The sequence below is a fragment of the Monodon monoceros genome, unplaced genomic scaffold (genome assembly GCF_005190385.1).
Source record: "Monodon monoceros isolate NGI ecotype Baffin Bay Population unplaced genomic scaffold, NGI_Narwhal_1 Super_Scaffold_10, whole genome shotgun sequence".
Classification (NCBI taxonomy): Eukaryota; Metazoa; Chordata; class Mammalia; order Artiodactyla; family Monodontidae; genus Monodon; species Monodon monoceros.
Window position 1 is genome coordinate 385,179 of NW_021703766.1, and position 24,494 is coordinate 409,672.

Consider the following 24,494-nt stretch of genomic DNA (forward strand, 5'->3'; position numbering starts at 1 on the left):
AACCCAGAAGAGCAGGGAGCCGAGGCCCGGAAAGGCCAGCCAGGCCGCACTGACCTGCAGTGTGGGAAGGTCGATGAACACATGTCGGTCCAGTCGGCCTGGCCTCAGCAGAGCGTTGTCCAAAATGTCAGCTCGGTTGGTGGCCGCAAGGACGATGACGTGGTCGGTGGTGCCCATTCCTGAAGGAACAGACAGCAGCTGTTAGGGTGGGGTCCCCAGCCCGGAAGCTTCCCCACAGACCCCCTTGAGGGACATGGGGCGGGAGAGGCGGGGCACCTGAACGCAGAGCTGTGGACCCACCCGGGCCCGTCCCTCCTGAGCACTTCCACCAAAACCACAAGAGCAAGAACCCACCACTTCCTTCCCAGGCCGCGGCCCAGAGGCAGAACCGCAGGTCGGAACCCGGTTCTGCCCTCCAAGGCCATCCTCCACATCCAGACAGCAGCCCTGCAGGAAGAGTGTTCCCGGGGTGCAAGAGGCACCTCCCCACACCACTGCCAGGGACACTGGGGACATGTCCCCTCCAATACTGGGACTGAGGGCCCCAGGTCTCTCATGAGAATTTAAAAGCAAGTCCAGAAACCATCACTAACGGCCCACACCTATGTGTGAACCTGGGCTGGACGCTAATTTGAATAAAGCAATTGCAAAAACGCCCCATGAAGCAGCCAGGGGGATCTGACCCCGACTGGATGTTAGATGCTAGTAAGAACAAGTGTCACAATGATAGGGAGGTATTTCTCCTAGTGAAGGTGCAGAACTCTGGGTCTGCTTTAACCCACGGGGGAAGAGGCAGGTGTGTTGGCAGACAGAACTGGCCGTAGTTACGACAGGCACCGAGGCTGGGCTGGGGCACGGCACTCAAAGCAGGCTCTCCCCAGCTTCGGAAAAGTTCCATGACACAAAGTTTAAAATATAAAGATGCCAGGATCCATCTTTTCCTAACTTAATCTGTAATAAACTGACATTGACAAATACAATTTCAAATCACCTGTACAAAGTCTTTCAACGGAAGTGAAATCAGAGTCCTTCACTCTACTGCACGATGCCAGGACAGCGGCCAGGGGCCCAGGAAGCCCCGACCCAGGGAGGGCATCCACCTCGCCCAGGGGTTGACACCACCAGGACAGCCCAAACCACACCCAGCCCCAAGGAAATCACTCCAGAACTTCAAAGAAATGTCTCCCAGAGACCAGGCTCTCAGCCTGGGCTCTGCATTTTGGGATGTGGTGAGCCCAGACACCTCATGGAGCCTGGGCCCACTCACGGCTCGAGAGCGGACAGTGCAGAAAAGCGTCTGCTTCCCAACACAAAGGCAGCATCTTAAAATAACTCAGACTTTTGAAATAAACTCGGACAAAAGCAAGCACCACCCAGCATACGTGATGCACCAGCCCCTCTGCCCCGATTGCCTATGCTCAATTTTAGGAAAAGCGAAACTCTGAAATGGAAATGAGACGCTTGCTGGAGGGAGGGGCCCTGGGCAGAGCTGGCCGGGTCCACTTCCCAGGACACCTGGGGATGGAGAAGCCCCTCCGCCTCGAGTCCCAGAGCGCTACCTGGGACACCTGCCGGGGCTCCCCACTCAGATTCCCCAAACGCCTGCCTGCCATAGGCCGGGGCTGTGAACACAGAATCCTGGGATTATACAACAGTGAAAAAACATTGAAAAACAGTAGGAATAACGAGTGCAAAGAAAGCAGCAGCCGGGCCAGGGTGAGCGTGAGCCCGGAGCTCCAGGCGGGGACTCCCGCAGGACGGCCATGGCCTCTGCGTCAGCAAGCGGCCCACAGGGCTTGTTCAGGGACTGGCATAGCTCTGGGCACACCGCAAGTGGCAGAAACTGTACCGATGTCCCCGTGGCTGCATGTCAGGTTGCTCCCACGTGGAGCCGAAGCTGCCGCAACCCCGTCTGACGGGCACGCATCTCTCTGCGCGGTGCCCGGCCTCCACCCCGGACTGAGGCAGATCCCACCACCACAAAGCCCTCCCTGCACAGCCTCGTCCCCTCCCCGCCACTAGCGTGTTCTCCTTCCCAGAACCGTCATTTGCACGGTCTCATATAAATTGAAGCAGACGGCCTGTAACCTTTTGAGGCTTGCCTTTTTCACTCAGCATAAACCCCGAGACCCAGCCAGGCAGTCGGGCATAACAACAGTGAGCGTCTCTTCACTGCTGCCTGGTACCCCCATGAGAACACATCAGGGCGTAGCCACGCACCCACCGCAGAACACACGGCCTCTTTCCAGGTTTCAGCTGTTACAAGCGAGTGAACACTGGTGCACGCGTGTTTTGTGGACACCGGGTCAACGTGCCGTGTGTGTCCAGCGTGTTCAGAGCCGGCCGAGCTGTCTCCCGGGAGGCTGCACGTTCTCCCTCTCCCGCCGCAGGGGGTCAGGTTCGCTTCCCCTGCTGCTTCACAGATGCGTCTTCACAGCTGCTTCACTCAAATCAGAGTCCAGGTTCACGCACAGACCTAGGATCCAGTCTCTTCACATCCTCACCACGTCTGCTCTTGCCACTATTTTGAATGAAGTGAGAGGAATGACTCTACCTTCAGGAATGAGTGCTCAGCTAAGTAACAGGGACGTGTGTGTGAGGAGGACAGAGTCGTGGACCAGCAGCCGGGGGCCGAGACCATGCTCTCCAGAGGCGCCCGGCTGGGCTTACGCGACGCTGAAGGCTCAGCGCAGGAAGGACAGCACTTCGACAGGAGGTGCTGGAGCGGCTGCACGTCCGCACACAAAGTGAGCTGTGACCAAGCCTCACACCTCACACAGAAATTCACTTAACACGGGTCACAGACTAACACGGAAAAGGCCGTGTGAGCGCTCCCTGCGGTTTCCTCTTTTTCCTTAATTAATTTTCACTTTCTTAATGAAGTATAGCTTATTGATAGTGCTTCAGGTATAGCACTGAATCACAGCGCAGTGATTCAACTATTCTTTCGTATATATGTATACATATTCTTTTTCAGATTCTTTCCCATCAGAGGTTGTTACAAGATGCTGACTACAGCTCCCTGTGCTGTACAGGAGGTCCTTGGGGGTTAGGTACCCGGGCCTTTCTACAGACTCCAGGCGGAATCGAGGCCACAGGGGTGTGGATGGCGACGCCCATGGTGGGGGGCGAGGAGCGAAGGCCTCCTTGCGCCCACTGGGCTGCGAGAGGGAGCGTAGGCGCCCCGCCCCTGCAGGCTTCCCACTGCGGCACCAGGTCCACTGCATGCTCCGCACTTGGCGCATGCGCTGCACTTGGATGAGCAGACACTGCTCCTCCGTGAGGGGTGACAAAGGCTCCTCAGACGCTCAGCCGTGTCTGTGCACAAAGGCCCGTGGGCGGCGGTCCAGCCCTGCCAGGGCCTCTGAGGGGGTGCTCCAGGGCCTGGGGGGCGGGTCCTGGGGGGCCCACGGCTGCAGCAAAGCCGGTGGAAGCTGTTCCTCTCCTGGCGGCACAGAGGGGCCCGTCAGAGAAGGCGCCAGCTGGGAACGCTTCCTGGGGGTGCACATCACCCGGAAGGGTGGTCTCTGGCTTCAAGCGCAAAAAGCAACAGGAGCAGAGAGAGGGGGGTACTGCTCCCGGGGCCCAGGTGCTCGGCCACAGCGGGCCACGAGGGAGCCCCACCGTCACGCACACAAGGTCACAACTATGGGTGAGGTCGCGCATTAGCTTCACTCGACACGTCAGGAAACCCCGGCTCGGAGGACGGGAGGGGAGGAGGGGCGCGCACCCCGCCGCGTCCCCCCATGGCCCACAAGCCCCCCGGGGCCAGCACTCGGGCGGGCAGCCGCAGGACAACATGAGTCTGGCATAGCCGCCAGGGCCGTGGAGCTTGACGGTGGCTTCCAGACACGCCCTGCCGTGTCCCGCGGCATCACCAAGGTTCCCCACGGATGAGATGCAGCACTTCTGACAGCACGCTCATCAAACCCTGCGACGGGGTTTCTGGAGACTAGGAGTCTAACTTGCAGACGACCAGACGGTGCGCTCAGGGTCCAGCTGCTCACAGCCCAGCACACGGGGAGGGGCTGCTCAGAGCGGGGAGCAGCGGGGGTGGGTGAGGGGCCCCAGGAGGGCCCATCTCCAGGGAGCGACCCCCAGAGCTTCATCTCAGCTGCACAGACACCGAGTTCCCAGGCACGTCCTCCCCAGGAAGCTTGCTCCTCAGACCTTGACCACGGGGCAGAGTCCCTGAGCCATCCTGACGGACACCCGGACGAGAGGGAGACGCAGGTCTCCAGGGGCAGCTCCAGACGCAAACCATTCTCAGGACCTAACGAGGCAGCCCTTTCCTCTGTCGTGAGAAGTCACACTTTGATTTCTCACACATCTGAAAAGATGACGAAATGCCTCCCCTGCATCAGCCCCCGACCTGCCCAGCGCTGCAGGCCCGCGTCCCAGCACCAGAGTCGGGGCACGGGGGCACCGCCGTGCACAATGATGCCACCAAGGCTGTTGAGCGGCTCCTGCCACACACACGGGGCTCAACCTCACTCGGAGGACACAGCAGCCTCACAGGGGACGTCCTTTCCAGGGCCTGGCCTGGAAGAAGTGCCACAGTCACGAGGACAAGGACATAAAGACAGGCCCAGGCTGGAGGAGACCAAGGAGACAGGACAAGTAAGCAGCGTGAGGCTGGACTGGACCCTGGGCCAGAAAGGGCACATCTGCAGGTCAGAGGCAGCTGCTGGACACCTGTGTCAGGCCTCATCCACGTCGGCCTCTGGGCTGCGTGGGGTAAGGGAATAGTTATAGGAACTCTGACTGCTTTTCCATTGTTTTTGTAAGTCTGAAACTCTTTGAAAATGAGAGGCTAAATAAAAAAGTTTCACCCTTAGCCACACACAATCAGATTCCACTGCCCACACGCTGGCCACCAGATCCACCATCCCAAACGCTGAGAATACTTTAAAGAGGAACATAAATACACAAATAGGGACTTCCTGGTGGTCCAGTGGGTAAGACTCTGTGCTCCCAATGCAGGGGGCCTGGGTTCGATCCCTGGTCAGAGAACTAGATCCCTCACGCACGCCACAACTAAGAGCCCACATGCCGCAACTAAGACTGGCGCAACCAAAATAAAAGATAAATATTTTAAAAAATATACAAATAAATGGTTCTCTTAGACCAAAACTACTTTGAGAAAAAAGTGTTTTCCTTACCTACAATACCTAAAACAGCACTGGAATTCTGATGAAAGAAAAATTAAAACTGGGTCCTACGTGGCTGGGACTTGAAAAGAGATCTGTGTGCCCATGTTCACAGCAGCATCATTCACAACAGCCAACAGAGTCCATCGAGAGACGAGCGGATAAGCCATCCGTGGTCCATCCGCACCAGGGAACATTACTCAACCTTAAAAAGGAAGGGAATTCTGAGACTTCCTGGCGGTCCACTGGTTAAGGCACTGTGCTTCCAATGCAGGGGGTGTGGGTTCGATCCCTGGTCAGGGAACTAAGACCCTGTGAACCTTGAGGACATGATGCTGAGTGAAACAAGCCAGTCACAACAGGACAAACCCTGTACGTTCCCAATAAAATCAGACACCGACGGGAGGATGGTGGGGCCAGGGGCTAGGGGAGGGGAGAATGCTGAGTCGGTACTTAATGGGGACAATTTGTGTTTGGGAAGATGAGAAAGGTCTGGAGACGGATGGTGGTGATGGTCATACAACAATGGGAATGTACTTACTGCCACTAAACACTGCATTTAAAAATGGTTAAAACAGTAAAATTTATGTTTCGTATATTTTACCACAATGAAAACAAACACAATATCTACACACACACGCGCGCGTGCGCACACACACACACACTCCAAAGAGGATCTTACAGGAGCAGCTCAAAAAAACCCAATTCCATTAAAAAGAAAAAGAAATTGTGTGGAAGCCAGTCCACAGGTCATCTCAAGGGCAGCAGACACAGCACCCCCGGCCGTGCATCTGAGGCACCGGCCGCACCCACGCCGGGCACAGAGACTCTCACAGCAGCAAGACTCCCTGGGCTCCTCTGAGACTGACCACCACCGTCGTGACCCAGCCCGACACGGCATCCCCACCTTTTCTTCCTTTTTCTTTCTGAACTACTGCTCTGACTTTGGGAAAGTGAAAGCTGTGTTTCTGGTGATCACCTGCCGGAGGAAGAGTTCCCAGTGCTGACAAACCCTCAGGGCGCACGAGCATCCCTGCGACCCGGCCCGAGCAGCGCTCACCGTCCATCTCCACCAGCAGCTGGTTGAGCGTCTGCTCCTCCTCCGTGTTGGAGAAGCCGGACACGGTGGTGGAGCGCCTCTTGCCCACGGCGTCGATCTCGTCGATGTACACAATGCAGGGGGCCCGGGCGCGGGCTTCCTTGAAGAGGCTCCGCACGCGGGCCGCGCCGAGGCCTGAGGACACAGGGGATGGGGAAGCGGGCAGGTCAGGGGCACGGACCCTGCTCTCGGGGAAGCCCCAGCAGGCGGACCCTGCTGCACGTGTGCCGGCCCACTCCCTCCTGGACCCCCCAGACCACGGCTCCCCAGAACATCAGCGCCCCGTTCCCTCCACGCCCACGACTCCCTAAGGCAACCAGCCACTGCAGAAGGAGCGCGCCCTGGACACGTGGTCAGGGGGCCCACCTCCAATGACCTCTACGAACTCCGGGCCAGCCATCGCGAGGAAGGGCACCTGGGCCTCTGTGGCCACCGCCTTGGCCAGCAGCGTCTTCCCGCAGCCGGGGGGGCCGAGCAGCAGTGCGCCCTTCGGGACCTTGGCTCCGAGCTGAAGGAAGCGCTCTGGGCTCTAGAAAAGCAGCAGAGGACACGCACTGACCCCCGGCGCTCCAGAGAACCTTCGGGACATGACTCTCGGGGGCCTTGGGTGATGTCCACGTGGCTCTGGGAAAGCAGAGTGCTCTGCGGTGACGGGTGACAGGCAGCGCAGGGCACCGTGGTCACGGAAGCCCCCACTTAGGTTCCGGCCAAGCAGGGGGCTCACTGTGTAGCGCGGCACCGGCCAGGCAGTCCGCCCCGCCCCCTGCGCCGCAACCGCCACCCACTCACCTTCAGGTAATCCACAAACTCCTTAACCTCCAGCTTGGCCTCATGCATTCCTGCCACATCTTTGAAGCTGACTCCTTTCCCCGTCTTGCCATCCACAATCGTGAAGCGAGCCATTTTAAGCTGATTCTGGGCAGAAAGACAAAGGGCGGAGCCCTGTGCAGCCCAGTAGGACAGGGCAGAGGAGCCCTGGGCGCCGGCTCACCTGCAAGTCCTGCCCCACCGTCCCCACTCACTAGACGGCAGCTAAGGGCACAGTCCAGACACACGAGGGCGCTGACAGCTAGAAAGCCGCCCAGCGTCCAGCAATCTGCCTTAAAGGAAAACACTCCCCATGTCAACTAGGTCTTTGCATGAGCCATCTTACTTCTCTGTGTGACCTTCCCCACTACCGTGTGATTTCTTTTTCTGATTATAAAAGTTACGTAACGACACACAGTTCTGGGGAGTGTTGGTAAAAAAGTTGCTTGGTCAATTTCTGGAGCGCAATCTGGCTGGACAGACAAGCTCTTGGCGAGGAGCTCAACCTCAGCCACGATCTCCTTCAGGACAGGCTCTCAAAAGATGCAGCTGCGTGGGATTCGCCCCAGCATTATTTAAATACAACGATGAACAGCCCAAAGTGTGCAAGAACTATCAAACTGGCTGAGCCAGGTCCGGCGCACCCCACGAGACACCATGCTGCCGCTCACAGTGTGCCTGCACGGCCTGAGCTACCGAGGGCCCCAGTCCAGGGGGAAACTGGGGCGCTCTGTCCCCCCGGCCGGTTCCCAGGAGGGGCTCCTCCGCGGCCCTCTGCAGATGCGGCTGACAGGCCAGGTACGACTTGAGGGGGAGGGAAAGTGCACGTTGCAGTGAATGCCATGACAACAGAAGAATCCTTCTGAAGTCCATACAGGTCGTCCTTTTCAAGACAACCTTTAAAGCTGTCTCGGCTAGCAGGGGAAACCCCCCAGAGAGTCAGGTCCAGCTGAGAGCGCAGAACGCAGGACACAGCGCAGCGGAAACCCCTGGGCTCGGCCACCCCCGTGCCGGGAGCGAGGCCTCAGCTGGAGCCAGTGCGACGCCCCCCAGGTCAGCCAAGCGGAAGGAAAGAGGAGCTGCCGGACGACGTCCAGGCGGACGTCCACTGTGCACTCATCCTGCAGGTGACGGGAAAGGGTCAGCACAAACAGACGAACCCCAGGACCACAAGCTCGGGGAGACGGTAAGTACAACTTACAAAAGCACTGAATCCGCCTTCCCGTCCTGTCATTCCAGCCAGACGGAAAACATACCACAGGATGGCCAGGCCCACGGCTGTCATCCCCAGGGCGTAGAGGGCGCTATCATGAGAGAGAAAGGTGGGCACAGCCTCAGGCCCGGCCGCCGGGCAGCCGACACACACGCCTCACACAGGCTGGGGCCCGCAGACGCTCCCAAGGTGAGAAGGGCTCCCTCACTCTGAGATCAACCTGTGGAACCAGTGCTGAAAACGGGTTTCCTTGTCCCATTCTCACCAACTACCCCTCCTGCATCAAGTGCTCCCGAAGTCTCAGATCTGGAGCACAGCAGCGCTGGGCACGCAGAACCTGACCGTGGCATGAAGCCAGAATGTCCCCCGCCATCCAGAGCCCCGGGGTAACTCATGCCTGCCGAGAGCAGCTCTTCACCTTCCACGTATTTTGTTTTCAAAAGTAGGCCATCAATTTTGGTCACTAAGGCAAAATCGGTGTAACAGTAAAAAGAGAAAACCGTAGGGCATCACCCCCCAGATGAAGAGGGGGACCCATCCAGGTGTGCCCCCCATTCCCTACAACAAGCAGAGGTGCAGCCTAGGGGCCTTGAACCCTCAGGAGCCAGAGGCTGTGGGACAGACACACAGCACTTCACAGTCGCCGCTGGTCATCACGAGGGGACGCAGACCTCTGCACACAGTAGCGTCCAGATACATGGCCTGTGACCCGCTAATGAATGTGCTCCCACCAAGGAGTCCGCAGGCCCTGCCGCCCACAGGCCCTGCATGGTCTCTATGTCTCTCTTCAGCACGGAACCAAGAAGTTCCACTGGACACCCTGCTTCTCCCTCTCCTGCCTCATCTTCCTGTTTGCAGGCAACAGCAAACCCAACCTGGGCTGAATTCGGAAACACCACACACAGCGGAAGTGGTGCCTAAAAGTGACTCCAAGCTGGCCCACCTCATGCCACCCCTCACGTGCCCGCCTCCCACGAGGGACTCCAGCTCACTGCAGGCACAGCCAGTGTGAGATTTTTATTGGGGTTTGTTTCTCACATTACAAAGTCAAGCCTGGTTTAGTTTAGAGGCACACAGAAATGACCAACCTACTTTCCAAAGAATCCCGTCCGCTTATAGGAAACCGGAATCCTGTCCTTGCCTTCGATACTCAGCTCATCCTCAGCTGCTCGAAGCTTCTCTTCAAATCTGTCGATATTCGCCACCTGCATTCGGTACATCAAGGCCAGCCGCTGGGGGCAGAAGCAGAGGGACCGCGAGAATGATGCACAGGTCAGACCACTGACCCTGAGGACAGAGAACGGCGCCCCAGCCACAGTGTGTGGACAACTGCAGGACTTCAGAAGCAGAGGCCTGCCACTCAGAAACCCCCTCCACATCTACGGAGTTTTCGTTCTCTCAAACACAATTACAGTGACACGTTCACGAAAAAGCATTTTAAGCAAACGAAGGGCAGCACGTGCGTCTTAAACTCAGCACCCGGATCGCACTCCGCTGTGAGGGCACAGCAGAGCCTCGGCAAGGAACCCGCAGTGCTGGACCAAACCCACAGTCACCCTGAGAAGGGTCCCTGTTTAACCATCGGCTGGATCTGACAGTCAACCGAGTGCGCTCCTCCGTCCTCAGGCAGACGAGAGACTAAGGAATAGGGAGCAGGCGGTGTCTCCCGGAAGCTGGTGGGACAGTCTCGTCACCTCCACCCCAGTCCCACGTCAGTCATGGTTCTGGCAGCCGGGCCCATGCTTTCCAGAGTTAAACTGTTCCAGGCTCAGATTCTAAGCACACTCTCGGAATCTAAAGGGAGCAAGCTGATTTCCCCCGCTCTGAAGTCTCTTGAAAGTCTTGCGGGTCAGGCTCCACTTTGTAGGCTGAGAAGGCCAGATGGAGGGGCACACAGGGGACCCACCAGTCACAACCAAGCTTTGCACTGGAACGCCTCTTGGCCTTAGTGGCTGGATTAACCTAACGCACCCCAAACACTTGGTCTGAACTTCATCGATCCTTGATCACTCAAACACCTGCCCTGGCCAATTTGGATGGAAGGGAAAAACGTAGAAAGGACCCTCTTTCTATTTCAACATCCAAAGGCAAAAGGCGTGATCCCAGAAGCCCCTTCAACCCCGCGCCTGTGAAGCCTTCTCTGATCCCCTGGGCCCCTATGAGCCGCTGTAGCAGCAGCCACCAGGCCCCTCACCCTTGGGCCGGCAGCGGCTACCATCGCCCCTGGCCTCTCAAGCGCACTGGAATTTAACTTCTACGATCTGCCCAGCTGTGAAGAGGGAGAGGCTCGCAGGGCTGGGCTGCGCCCACGGCCGCGCTTGCTCGGGCAGGATGAGCCCCCTCACCCCAGCACCCACGCAGCCCAGAAGCAGAGCAGCGCCCAGGGCGCCCGCGGGGCATGCTCTGGGGCACCGTGTGAGTGAGCCATCAGGGAGCAGGCACTCCGCCCACAGGAGCAAACCTGGGCTCCAGCGAGCAGAGCGAGTGCAACCAGAAAGCCCTGTCTCCTGGCGTGGAGAAAGGTGCCTGCTTTTCCCACTGTCTAAACTGTTAACAGAAGATGGGAAGGATGCTAAAGTCAGGATCCTTGACTGGATCCTGGATTAAAAGTATTAACACAAAAGGCTCTCAGGCCAGTATAGAGGCACCTGGGAAACACAAACAGGATAAGTGTGTTAGAAAATATTCTGGGGGACTTCTCTGGTGGTGCAGTGGATAAGACTCCACACTTCCAATGCAGGGGGCCCGGGTTCGATCCCTGGTCGGGGAACTAGATCCCACATGCATGCTGTAAATAAGAGTTCACATGCCGCAACTAAGGAACCCGCCTGCCGCAACTAAGACCCGGTACAACCAGATAAATAAATAAATAAAATATTAAAGAAAAAAGAAAATATTCTGGTATGGATGTCACCTTTCCAGGGCCTCAGGCTGGTGTCGTGTTCCTGGGGGTAAATGAGAGGGGTCGGAGATGGGAAGGCAGGCGGGACAGTGACTCCTCCTCACAGGAGGGTCTACACAGCAGCTCTCCTTGCGCCCACCCACCTGCTTTGCTGGGCGTGTCTCCTCCTCCCTGACGCCCAACCCTCTACCTGGCACAAGCCTGCAGCCTCCCCTCCCCCTCGCAGGGCCCCTCTCCTCCGCCCCCTTTCTTTCCTGCTCCTGCCCAGGGCCGGCCCTTGCCCACCGGTCTCTCAGCCGCACACTCCGGCCCCAAGGGGTTTCCACCGGCACAGCCCCAGCCCCTCCCTCCCCCGCCTGCTGGGCTCCAGCCAGCCACACACCGGGCAGAGCCTGGACGCCCGCTGCCTCCTCTCCCTCAGCCCAGAGCCCCTGTCGCCCTCCCACCTCCTCTCTGCACAGACCCCGCTGGGACCACACTGCCTCGCCCCCTTCTCAAAGCCTCCAGGCCTCCTCCTTAAATCAAGACACTCACAGCTTGCTCTAAGCAACCCCGCCAGGCCCGGTACTCACAGGCCGCCCGAATACCACGGCGCCGGGGTGCAGGTACACCTCCACCACGTCGCTCTCGGGCACCACCTGCACCCGCTGCACCTCGCCCTTGGCCAGCATCTCGTGCACGAAGTCGCTCCAGGAGATGTTGCCGCCGCTGGAGCCGAGCGCATTGAGCAGGCTCATGACCACAGCGATGACAAAGAGCGTGCGCAGCCGCTCGCGGTACATCTGGTCCTCGCGTTCCCGGCGCCGCCGCGCCTCTGTGGGGTGGGGGGGAGCGGGTGTAAGACCAGGGCGGAGCCCCCGCCCCTGCCCCGCCCCCCCACGTCAGGGGGCTCGACGTCCCCGCGCCAGTGTAGCCGATGCTTCAACACAGTGACTGCTTACACGCCGTTCAAGGTCACCAACATCCCATTCCTGGGGTCCCACCTGCTGGGATAACATGAAACCATTTTTAAAGTCAAAAGCCTCCCAGGACCAGCGCAGCTCCACAGTGACGCCACATCTCACCTACAGCACGTCTGCCCAACTACGACCCTCGCTGGCCTTCCAGGCTCGACCAGATACCGACCCATCCCCAGTGCTTGTGGCTCACGCCCAGGTCCCTGTTAACAACAGCCTCTCCACCACCACCTGCCCTCCCCCAACACAACCACCTGGGACTGACACTCAAGCGAGCTGCACAGCATTCATCACAGAAACACTGGACAAACAGCACACTTCGAAGTGTGAAACAGAGTCTGGAGACCCGCTCTTTATCAGAACCATGACATAAATTCCCCCTATTCACACCTGACACAGGAGCTCCTGGGGGCAGCACCTCCCTCCGGCGCACAGCACAGATGGGAAAGAGTCCCAGCAAAGGCAAGGCCACAGTGCTCCTCCCACCAATCACACAGGGGCAGGGGCTGCGTCTTACTGACACGGTGCTGTGGACCCAGCACTTCACATGGTCTCACTAGCCCACTGCCCTCCAGGAGCCCACCTCCCCAGTCCCTGCACCCACCGGACACCTCATCCACACCCCAGGAGGCCCTGGAACAACCCGGCCTCGCTCACCTGTGCAGGGTGGGCCCATCCTTCCTAACACTCCATGCAGCTTTTGCAAGACCTGCAGTTAACAACGCCTTTTGAGAAACGCGTGTACAATTCTTCACCAGTTCTGCCCAAGACAGACCTGTCTCAGCAACCAAAGCTTCCACCGTTCACTCACCCTCCCCAGAGGCCATGCCAGCACACACAGCAGAGCTGGCCATGGTCACCTCTCCAAGGACAGACTGTGGAGGGACTCAGGGCCGCCTGCCCTCTGCACAACCTGGAGGTGCAGCCACCCACACACACCACCTGCTTCTCCAACGGGCGGCCTGGAGGAATTCGAAAGCATTTTAAATCGGTTTAGAAACCTGAAGCCTGAGGGACTTCCCTGGTGGTCCAATGGTTAAGACTCCGCGCTCCCAACACAGGGGACCCAGATTCGATCCTGGTCAGGGAACTAGATCCCACATGCTGCAACTGAAGATCCCGCGTGTCGCAACTGAGACCCGAAGCAGCCAAATAAATATTTAAAAAATAAAAAATAAATAAAAGGAAAAAGCTGAAGCCTGAGAGACCGTCACAGCAGCCATTTTGAAAACACGAAGGTACATTTCAGGTATCACCCTATCTTACGATAGCTTACAACAGTGTATCCGATATTTCAAGCTCATAAAGGTGACCACTTATTGTGATTGTGGACAGCAGATTCATGTTCTCAGGTGAGAAGCCGCCTCTCTCAAATATTTAACCTTCAGCCTTGCTAACAACCCAGTGGGGGGCAATCAACCCTGGCAGCCGCACTGCCCGACAGCCCTGCCGCGCCAGCCTGAACTGGTTGAACTAGTTCTATTTCTGAAACTTTAACATAAGGAAACCAAATGTAACAAAACATATATCCGTAGTACTGATCAGGTATGAGATCATGAGGGCCGCTCCAAGAAAGACAACGGGAAAACAGTAAGGGAAGATACGAAAGTGAGACATAGGATCGGCTAAACAGATGGAAGCCTCTTGAGCTCTAAGAGATGAAACAAGATCTGACCCTGAGACTCTACATAGAAAAGGCATGTGAACGCTCTGGGCAGAAAGGACATTCCCTCCACTCCGAAGGCCCCCTGTCTCCTTCCCACCAAGTCCATCATCCCCACAGACTCGGGGACACGAGGCTGCCGACTGGCGCCTCTGCCTGTGCCCTGTCTGCGGAGGGTGAACCCGCCTTCGTGAGCACAGCTCCTCCCGCCGGCTGCTCCTCGTATATCCAGCTCACGGAGAGCTGAGGGTCACCCCAAAATCTCTACTGCCTGGGGCACCCAGGAAAGGCTGCTGCCTCCTAAGCCGTTAGACTGTCTACCCGCTGGACAGCAGCCTGCGGGACCGCTGGAAAACTATGGTCCCACGAGTCCTTCTTGGGGGTCGGAGGATGCCAGCTGCTGCGGTGAGTCACCTGAACCAGCCACCTGAAGACAAATGAACGAGTTACGACGCTGCTGAACGTGCAGGAGACCACGGCAGGAGCCCTCCAGGTGTTCACCCCAGCCGTGAGCACCGTGCCGTGAACACTGGGAGGATGCGGTGATACCCCGGCTCTCGTTAATACCACCACGGGGCTGGTCCTGACCCTCAGCCCGGAGAGAAACCTGAAGATGGAGACGAGGTGCACCTCACAGAGGATAAAGGAGCACCGTCCACAAAACGTGTTCTGGAAATGCCAGCCATCGCTGTTTGTTAACCTTTCACGACGAGGTAACTGTAGGCGCCACGTACTCGTGAGAAGTAACAGAGGCCCCTCTTCCGCGTCTACTGGGCTCAGGGCCTTCCAACAGTCAATCTGACAAAACCGGGAACAACATCACAACCCAAACGTGGACAATACTGACACAGCCACCCCTTGCGACCCGCGCTCCTGTGTGACTCTAGTTCTGTGCAATTTCACCACAGGTCAACGTCTGCGTATCCATCACCAGTCAAGCCACGACAACTCCATCACTCCAACCGCTAATCTGTGCTCCAGCTCTGTAATCTTGGGTTTGGAGAAGCGAACGTATATAATCTCTCAGGACTGGCCTTTCTCATTCAAGGCTCTCAGAGGGCAGGTCTGAGCGGGACGCTGGGCTGTGCTGACTGCATGCAGTCCACAGAGCTGAGAGCTCACGGGCCAGTCAACTCCCTCACAGTCCAGAAGACGCCCTCATGGAAAAAAAACCTTTGGTTAAGCAAGCAATTATCGTCTAATGCAAATATAACAGACATGAACTTTATCCCGCTTTCTCGAGGCAAGCTACAGTTCACCCCAAAATGAACAAATATACAACCAGCATATGAAGGAGGCGGGGAGGCGCAGACCCGGCCCAGGGCCGCCACCTCATCGGGTGTGCGCCAGGCGTGCAGGTGTGCGGCACGGGCAGAGGGAAGGAGCCGGCGCGACCCTTTCTCCAGACTGACTCTGCCTCTGGTCCCCGGCGCTACAGTGCCCGATGGTAACTTGTGATGGGATTCAGCGGGGGGAGCACGTGTCCGCAGCCACGGCAGGTTAGAAGCTGCAGAAAGAAAAGTGGCCATGGCCACTCCTCCCAGAAATCAGTATCCGCAGGACCATGCACCAGCTTGACCGACGGGACACCGGCCAGGCAGACGCAGAAGCTGCTCCGACCCACCTATCTTCTCCTTCTAAGAAAAGGCTTTACCCGTTTCAAGTTAAGGAATGGTCCTCTCTATTTTCTCCTAATTCTTTTCCAATTTTGTTTTTTAAATTTAATGACTCAATCCACTCAGAATTTATGTTGGTATATGAAATGAGAGTCTAATTTAATCTCCTTCCAAACAACTAAGCAACGGTTCCAAACCATTTCTCATACGATCCACCCTTTCTGCCACCGTGGGAAATGCCACTTTAGTTACTTGCTAATTCTTAGACAAACTAGACTCTGCTTCTGGATTTCCTACTTTGTTCCATTAAACTACGTGTTACTGGACCCAGCATTGACTCGTTGGGAGGAAACAACGTTCACATCTGCCAGTATCAGCCTCCTCAGGGTTTCTCTTCCGTATTTTCTCATGAAGCAAGCCCTCCCCTTCCTCCACCAGCTCAGAATGTCTCTGAAACGAATGACACACTTGAAGACACACCACATATCTCAGAACATGAAGACACATGTGTTCAAACAATCAGCTTTAAAGGAAACTATGATCTCGGTGATAAACTACAAGTTATTACTATCGAAGTGCTACTTGCCAAACGCCGAGCAGAGGGCACCTGACTGGGACCTCCTTCAACAGTCAGGTGCCTACAAACCTCAGGGAAAGCTGGGACTGCCAGCGCTACACCCCAGGAAGGTAGAAGAAGGAAACTCTACAAAGTAAATTCACATGGAAACGTGTGGAGTAAGAGACCTGGAATTGCTGACAAAACCAATGAAACTGTAGGAAAAATGTAAAAACATAATATCAAAAAAAATTGTAGGAGGGAATTCCCTGGCCCTCCCAGTGCAGGGGCCACTGGTTCGATCCCTGGTCTGGGAACTAAGATCTCACATGCCGCACGGTGCGGCCGGGGGAAAAAAAAAAGTGGGAAAAATAAAGAAAAATACCCATGGTCAAAGGTCATGCAGTGAAATGCTTAAAAATGCATGGGGGGGACTTCCCTGGTGGCACAACGGTTAAGAATCCGCCTGCCATCGCAGGGTACATGGGTTTGATCCGTGGTGCGGGAAGATCCCACATGCCGTGGAGCAACTAAGCCCGTGTGCCACAACTACTTAGCCTGTGCTCTAGAGCCCGCAAGCCACAACTACTGAGCCCATGAGCCACAACTACTGAAGCCTGCACGCCTAGAGCTCACGCTCCGCAACTAGAGAAGCCACCGCAATGAGAAGCCCACGCACTGCCACGAAGAGTAGCCCCTGCTGGGCTTCCCTGGTGGCGCAGTGGTTGAGAGTCCACCTGCCGATGCAGGGGACACGGGATCGTGCCCCGGTCCGGGAAGATCCTACATGCCGCGGAGCGGCTGGGCCCATGAGCCATGGCTGCTGGGCCTGCGCGTCTGGAGCCTATGCTCTGCAACGGGAGAGGCCACAACAGTGAGAGGCCCGCGTACCGCAAAAAAAAAAAAAAAAGAGTAGCCCCTGCTCGCTGCAACTAGTGAAAAGCCCGTGCACAGCAAAAAAGACCCAATGCAGCCAAAAATAAACAAATAAATAAAATAAAAAAGAAAAATACCCATGGTCAAAGGTCATGCAGTGAAATGCTTAGGAATGCATGGGGGTGGGGTGGGGAACTTTCCTGGTGGTCCAGTGGTTACGACTCTGCATTCCCAATGCAGGGGACTCAGGTTCGATCCCTGGTCAGGGAACTAAATCCCGCATGCCGCAACTAAAAGATCCCACATGCCGCAACTAAGACCCGGCACAGCCAAAGAAACAAATAAGTTAAAAGAAAGAAAAAAAAGAATGCATGGGGGTACTTCCCTGGTGGCGCAGTGGTTAAGAATCCGCCTGCCAATGCAGGGAACATGGGTTCGATCTCTGGTCTGGCAAGATCCCAGGTGCCACGGAGCAACTAAGCCCGTGTGCCACAACTACTGAGCCTGCGCTCTAGAGCCCGCAAGCCACAACTGCTGAGCCCACATGACACAACTCCTGAAACCCGCGGGCCTAGAGCCCATGCTCCGCAGCAGGAGAGGCCACCTCAATGAGAAGCCCGCTCGCCGCAACTAGAGAAAGCCTGCGCACGGCAATGAAGACCCAACACAGCCAAAAATAAATAAATAAATTTATAAAAAGAAAAAAACAAGAAGAGCCAAGTCCCCTGGGGGCTTTCCCCCGGGGTGATGATGAAGGAGGCCTGCAGCACACACACTGCCTGAGCCTGCAGCCAGGAGGTCGACAGCCAGAAACGTCTAATCTGAACCCAGCCAAGGGCACTATGGGAGTCAAGACCAATGGAAAGTTACAGCTCCTCTCAAGGTAAACGAAGGGGCCGCCAGCGAAGGATGGACATGAGCATCAGGAAAACGCAGCCCCTCCTAGAAAGTCGAGCACAAGGGGCTTCACCCCATAACCTGTGGGCTCTGGGGCCGAACCTCCAGACCCCCAGCTCCTGAAGACGTTTCTGGACCAGACTAGGGAGGAAGGTCCTCCCCACGGTTACCAAAACCTGGTCGGGAAGCCGTCTTGTTCCAACTAAGCTGCCAGGGTGGCTGCGCCCTTCTGGAAAGATGAGGCCTGGGGAACGGGACCAGTCTGTGTGCAGCTCTGGTGACAGGCCCGGGGTCCGATAAAGAAAGCGTTTCTCAGGTGCCGTCCCCCCTGAGGCGTCTGGGGCTCACAGGAGCCTGGTTCTGAGCATGGCTGGCCTTTGGGTAAAGTACCTCCTCCAGGGCCCCCGGGCCTCGGGTCCCGCACCGCAACCCTCTGCAGCCACGTCAAAATCAGCGCCACTTCCCCACGCACGGGTCCCTCCCTGGACCAGGCAAATCAGCGCCACTTCCCCACGCACGGGTCCCTCCCTGGACCAGGCAAAGAGCAGGCATCCAGCGTCCTCGTATGTAGAAAGGGCCAGTGACAGGGTCACTCTGAAGGGAGAGTGCACAAATCAGTGAGCACAGTGCTGGGCACGCTCCAACCATTCCTAAGGCCTAGCGAGTTCCATGTGTATCAGCTGCCTGCAGCCAGCTGTCATCTTAGAGGTCAATTCAGTCCAAAGTTCCCTTTTCATTTCCCTCCCCTTCACACAATCATCGAGTCCTAATTCCAGAGTCCAGAGGAGACTTGCAAGTGAGTTCGCTGTGCGCCGGGGCTTGGGGCCCCACTCCTTCCCCAAGGCCATGCCCCGTACCATCCTGTCCTCTGGGGCTGCTCCTCAGGCCTGGAGGCAGTGCCAACACCAGTCAGGTGTGCACGAGAGCGGGGCTTCGGCCGGGGAGTCCTGGAGCCTTCCTCCCCCAGAGCTCTGAGTCCAGGGCGGATCCGAGGTCCACCCTCTCCACACAGAGCACAGCAGCCCCACCCGCCTTCAGGCGCTCTGAACAAGGGACACGGGCGCTGATGATGCCGTCCCTAAAAGGATGGGCAGGAAGAACCCAGCAACTGCATTAGGGACGGGGGCCAGCTGTGATCCTAGGATGGGCTTCCTATTCCTTAGACTAGAGCACACATGTGCAGACAACCAAGGCAGGCAGCGCTTAAGATCTGATGGATATACCTTCGTCATCTTCAGGGCTCCTCCCCTTGGCTTTATCACTGCCTTTAGTCTTCTGCTTCCACCTTGAGGTGTTAAAGTAGTACGTGCCTCCTACAAGGAAGAGGGAAAGTGTTTAACAACAATCAGGCTTGCAACTACAGGGGAACCCTCAGGAGAAGAGCGTATTCCCAGACAACCAAAACAAAACAGAAGCTATCTGAAAGCTACGTGCACAGGATCTAGAAGCTGGGGTAATCATTCTTACTCTAATATCTACTCATTGTAAATAGTGAACTACTTCAACTGAAGTAAGTGTTTCTGTAATTTAAATTAGCCAACGTGAGGGAATAAAAATGATGAACACAGGGCTTCCCTGGTGGCGCAGTGGTTGAGAGTCCGCCTGCTGATGCAGGGGACACGGGTTCGTGCCCCAGTCCGGGAAGATCCCACATGCCGTGGACCGGCTAGGCCCGTGAGCCACAACAATGTCCCCTGCGTTGGCAGGCAGATTCTCAACCACTGCGCCACCAGGGAAGCCCCTGACATACAGTCACTTTAAATGAATTTAAACAAATGAACAGCGGCAAGCGGCTTCCGCACGATGCAGCAACAGCGGCCCGGGCCACCACCTCCACCCAGACGCGCCCCAGACCACTCCTCACACCAAAGGCTCTGACTTGTCCAAGGTCTGAACCAACCACTGCTTAAAACGGGGGAAGGCGTCTCACAACGTGACTGGGCTGCACCTTTCTTCACACACATTAAGAGAGTCACAAATAAAACTGCCTCGATGTCCACCTGACACGGGGGTGTCTGGAGGTGACGGCTGTGCCACTGGGGGCACGTGTAGGCTGCCATGACCGGGGGTGGGTACGTGTAGCAGTGGGAGATTTCACCTTTTCCCTGTTCTAACTGAATAAAGGGGGGAGTAAAAGTACAGGTGTCAACCCTTATGGTCCTTTGACCTAAGATCAAAAGAGACAGCCGGATGTCACAAGATCTCAATAAACGGTGCGACTCCAGTGTAAAAGCACATTATCTGTAGGCTGTGTTTACTTGCCTTCTGTACGTAAGACATACACAGCCAGTTTGCAGCTCCTTACTAAACGTTCCTGGAGTTGGCTACAGCACATGGAAAACCTTTGTCAAGCAGCCCAATTATTACCAGAATTAAAAAGAAAAAAGAGAGAGACAACTCAAAAAAAGCAAAAATGGCTCGTTCAGACCTCAGACAAATTTCCTCCTCATAAACTTCATTTCAGAGCATCTGAGGGCTCACAGTGAGTAGCAGCTGAAGGTCCTCTTCGCGATTTCGTTTTTCTGATGACGTCAAACAAGCAACATTCTCTGAATTTACTCACAAATGCCATAGGCTCTGCCTGTCACCTCTGTCTTCAAAAGATACACACCTAGAAGTTTCCAGAGTCCGACTGGATTCTGGACGAGATGCTGTTTCACCAACAATCTGCTGACCCCTTCAAATGTAGGGGTTAGCAGTCGCCACTGGAAACTCTGCAAAGAGCGAGACAGAGAATCAATCCCACCAACACCACAGCACACCAGGCAATGCAGACTAATTCCCTGCTGCACAGCCTTTCCTAAAAGCTCTGATATTTATTTACTTGTAATATTAACACCGTCCTGAAATGTGAAGCAATAGTCTGAGCATTACTGCAAAGTTTTAACATAACATCAAAAGAAAAAAACAAACAACATCAAAACCTTAAAAGCAGTGCTTGCTTCGGCAGCACATACACTAAAGTTGGAACGATACAGAGAAGATTAGCATGGCCCCTGCGCAAGGATGACACGCAAATTCGTGAAGTGTTCCATATTTTTTGGACTTGAGGACACGGGGAGGGGAAGGGTTAGGTGGGACGAAGTGAGAGAGTGGCATGGACATATATACACTACCCAATGTAAAACAGAGAGCTAGTGGGAAGCAGCCGCATAGCACAGGGAGATCAGCTCCGTGCTTTGTGGCCACCTAGAGGGGTGGGAGGGAGACGCAAGAGGGAGGGGATATGGCGATATATGTATACATATAGCTGATTCACTTTGTTATACAGCAGCAGCTAACACAACAATGTAAAGCATTATACTCCAAAAAAGATGTTAAAAAAATAGTTTAAAAAAACTAACTAAAATAAAATGGGGATGTTGATAAAAAAACAAAACAAAACAAAAAGCTTAAAAGCAAGCGAGCAAGTCAAAGAAATGCTGAACTCAAGGTGCGGAACACTGGCTGCCATTCTGTGAGCCGAGGCTCACAACCGTCCTGCAGGACCCAAGGAGCAAAGGCCACAGTGGCTGCCCAAACCCATTGCTCCCCACAACTCCAGACGACTATTCCTTGTAGATTCCCAGGCAGCCCACCAGTTTCCCGCCTGAGTGTGTTTTATGTTACGGTCAACGGTACATCTTAGTTTCTTCTATCTCCGTGGCGGCAATTTCTTCATTTCTGTTTTATTTACTTATTTATTTTTAATTTTTTTCCCTTAGTTCATCCTTGGTCTGCTGTTATTACAGAGAAAAGTAACTCCTTACCAAAGGAGTATGTTACATGTAATTTCCTGTTAGCAGCAGGTTAAAAATTCCTCGTCCACACAATTACTGTCCCATTTAATTAATACTACTATTCTTGGCTCAGTGATGACCAGGAGGCATATAAGGGAGGACCATAGAGTGTGGACTGGGCCCAGTAACTGAGAAACGTCAGCGTGTTAGATCGAGTGGGGGAAAAAAAGTCATTCTTCAAAGTCAGCCCTAAACACTGCTTGTTTAAACCAGATGATTTTGTTTTATCACTATTATAGCCACTGGTGAGGTTATCTGTTTAGACTTCACAAGTATGTGTGAATTGCCTACTTCAGTCCTTATTTATTTTCATAGAATAATCAAAGAATCTGATTAAAAATAATAAATTATGATTTTCCTTCTCAATAGAACTAAACAGCAAAAACAAAAACAAGTGTAATGCAGCTATAGCTGTCCTCAGACTCAGGAAAGGTGGCCAGGAATCTAGAATAGGATTATGATATGAAATTGGTTCTCAAGTTATGGTAAAATACAATAACAATAATACATTATAACCTAAAATGTGAGAGTCGAGGTCCTAAGAGAGGGCTAAAAAAAATCGGCGAAAAAGGCTGATTTTTCAGCTTAGAACTTAGGGTCTTTGTTTTCAGAGTGAAATGTTAACATTAACAGTGCCTGGAACACACCCTTCACACAGAGGGTCTATGAATTTGAATCCATAACATGTCAAGCTACACGACAAAAGTAAAACACAGTTGCAAGGTACTTTGCTCACACGAAAAACTTTCTGACAGCCCACTTCGAGCATCTGGAAGGTGCTGGAATTCATCTGGGTGGGATCTGATCTATATGAGCTAATAGTTCTCTGCCAGAAACTGATGAAACTCTTACTCGATTCAATCTCAAAACGCCAGGAAGACGGGCAGAAAATACCAACACACGAAACAAAGACTAGAAAAGTCCAAGCAGGAACTGTGCGGCCTCGCCCCCCGCTCCTCCCCCGGGCTGCCGGCCGGAGCGGCCTCTCGGACGACGAAGAACCGGCGGCGGGAGGGCATCTTCCCCGCACATTACCTGCAGGACTCGGCCTCCAGGCCCGATGACACCCATGAGAGGCCTGTGGACAACATACGGCCACCTCCACCCGGTCTTGGCGGAGCTGCCTGGACTCCAGCCAGAGTAGGGGCCCCGCAGCCGCCCCGGCCCTGGCCCCGGACGCAGGCGGAGGGCCCGCAGCAGCAGACACGCAGCCGCCATGTTGACTCAGAAGCGGCGCCTGCGCGGTCGGGGCCTCTTCGGGGCGCCTGCGCGGTCGGGCGGGGCGGGTTGGGGCGGGGGGGGGGGGGTTCCTCGGAGCGCCTGCGCTGTCCGGGCCTCGTTGGGGCACCTGCGCGGTCAAGCTTGCCAAGCCTCAGTCCCCTGCTCGCGGATTCCGGCGCCGCTGCACCCCTAATCCGACTGGAGTTCTCTAGCGGTTTGAGGTGCCACCTTGTGCGGAGCGCCTCGAGTAGAGCTGAAGCCAAGGAGGGCATCGGAACGCCGCGCCGAGCCGCCGCTCCCGTAGGGACTTGGCGCAGCGGGTCCCGGGACTTCAGAGCGAGCGAGGGAGCCCGAGGGGCGCGGAGCGTGCGCAGATGGCAGGGCCGCCCGCGGCCCTGACCCCGACTTCGACCCTCAGACCCGGATCCTGACCCCGACTCCGACCCTCAGACCTGGACCCTAACCGCTACTCCGACCCTTGGACCCCGGCGCGGTCTGGGCGCGAAGAGGGTGCTGCCGAGGGGAGGAGGGCTTCGCTGGTCCGGGCTCTGGCCGCAGAGCCTGCCCGGGTGGTGCCCGGAGGGTCCTGCGGACGGAGCGGACGAGGAAGGGGCTTAGGGTAAGAGCAAGGACTTCAGGAGAGGGTAGCTGAGCCCCCCGGCGCAGGCGGCTGGCAATCTTGGCCTACAGACGCTTAATATTGGAGAGGTAACCATCTCGTCCACTGTTATTTTCTCCTGGAGGCAGGCTGACTCCCTCTGGAAGTCGTGCCCAGCTCTGGAGACCAGGATCACAGCCCGGGGGACTTAGTCCGCTCTATCCCTGGGAGGCGGGCGGGGGGGGGGGGTTGCTGTGGTTTTATCCCTGGGATTCCGGACCCCAGGGTCCCCGCCTCTTTCCCAGCCCCCCGGAGGTCTGGTGCTTGAACCCTTAGCCCTGAGACTGCTGATTGTGTTATGGTGACTTAAGTTTGTTTGTGTGTTTTTCTGTAATCCCCAAATTCCTAAGGTCATTAGACAATAACCAGTCTTACTGAGGGCCAGCTAGTGCCTGACTGTGTATCAAACATTCTTTTAATCTTCACAAGTGTGCAAAGTAAATGCTTTTACATCTATTTTACAGATAAGGAAACAGACTCAGAACACTTTAAAGTAACCTTTCCAAGGTCACAGCTAAGAATTAATGGCACAGAGTTTCAGAGATGGTCTGACTGGTTTCAGGGCCTGTGCTCTTCGCCCTATGGCTGTAAAGGTCATATGTGTCCCCCCGCCCCCGCCCCGTCGGTCCTGAAGCTGCAAAGGTTTAGGGACTTTTTTTTTTAATGCAGCGTCCTGATTATAGGTCCCCCCTCTGGCAGCCAGGTTCTCGAGTGTGGTTGATTGTGGAGAGGGGGCTGCCCCTGTCCTGCACAGCTGGACTGCCTGCCTTCTCACTTTCTCTCTCAACAATCCATCCATCCTCCCCGGTGTCCTCCTTCACTGTTTCACTGTTTTTCTTTCACTGGTTAAACTGTCCCACCCACATTCTCCTGTCCACTCTCCCCAGACCAGTCCCGTAACCATGACCAGGCTTCCCAGTAGTTTCTGGCCCCCTTGCACCCTATCAAAGCTTGTGCAACGCCGCCCTAACAGGAAGTGGCTGAGCCCCACCCTCACCCGGTTCCCTTCTCACCCAGCACAGAGAATTTGTGACTCACAGCCTCTAACAAATTTGAACGTGTTTCGGGAGAGTGTAAGATGCAGTCCTGTTAACACTGTTT

At 55.5% G+C, this 24,494-nt stretch overlaps 1 protein-coding gene and 1 non-coding gene across 2 annotated transcripts in view; one reads left to right on the top strand and one right to left on the bottom strand.

The window, feature by feature from the left end:
* SPG7 (SPG7 matrix AAA peptidase subunit, paraplegin) overlaps positions 1 to 22,753 on the bottom strand; it is a 31,138-nt gene extending 8,385 nt beyond the window's left edge. The window contains 10 exon segments of the mRNA XM_029205075.1: positions 55 to 179; positions 6,211 to 6,384; positions 6,616 to 6,778; positions 7,039 to 7,164; positions 8,258 to 8,360; positions 9,362 to 9,501; positions 11,744 to 11,985; positions 18,959 to 19,048; positions 20,347 to 20,449; positions 22,550 to 22,753. Of these exon segments, the coding sequence (XP_029060908.1) occupies positions 55 to 179; positions 6,211 to 6,384; positions 6,616 to 6,778; positions 7,039 to 7,164; positions 8,258 to 8,360; positions 9,362 to 9,501; positions 11,744 to 11,985; positions 18,959 to 19,048; positions 20,347 to 20,449; positions 22,550 to 22,732 (1,449 nt within the window). The 5' untranslated portion in view covers positions 22,733 to 22,753.
* Positions 20,670 to 20,776, top strand: LOC114890075. The gene has a single exon (XR_003792215.1). It is a non-coding gene; the product is annotated as a U6 spliceosomal RNA (small nuclear RNA).
* Positions 22,754 to 24,494: the final 1,741 nt, after the last annotated feature.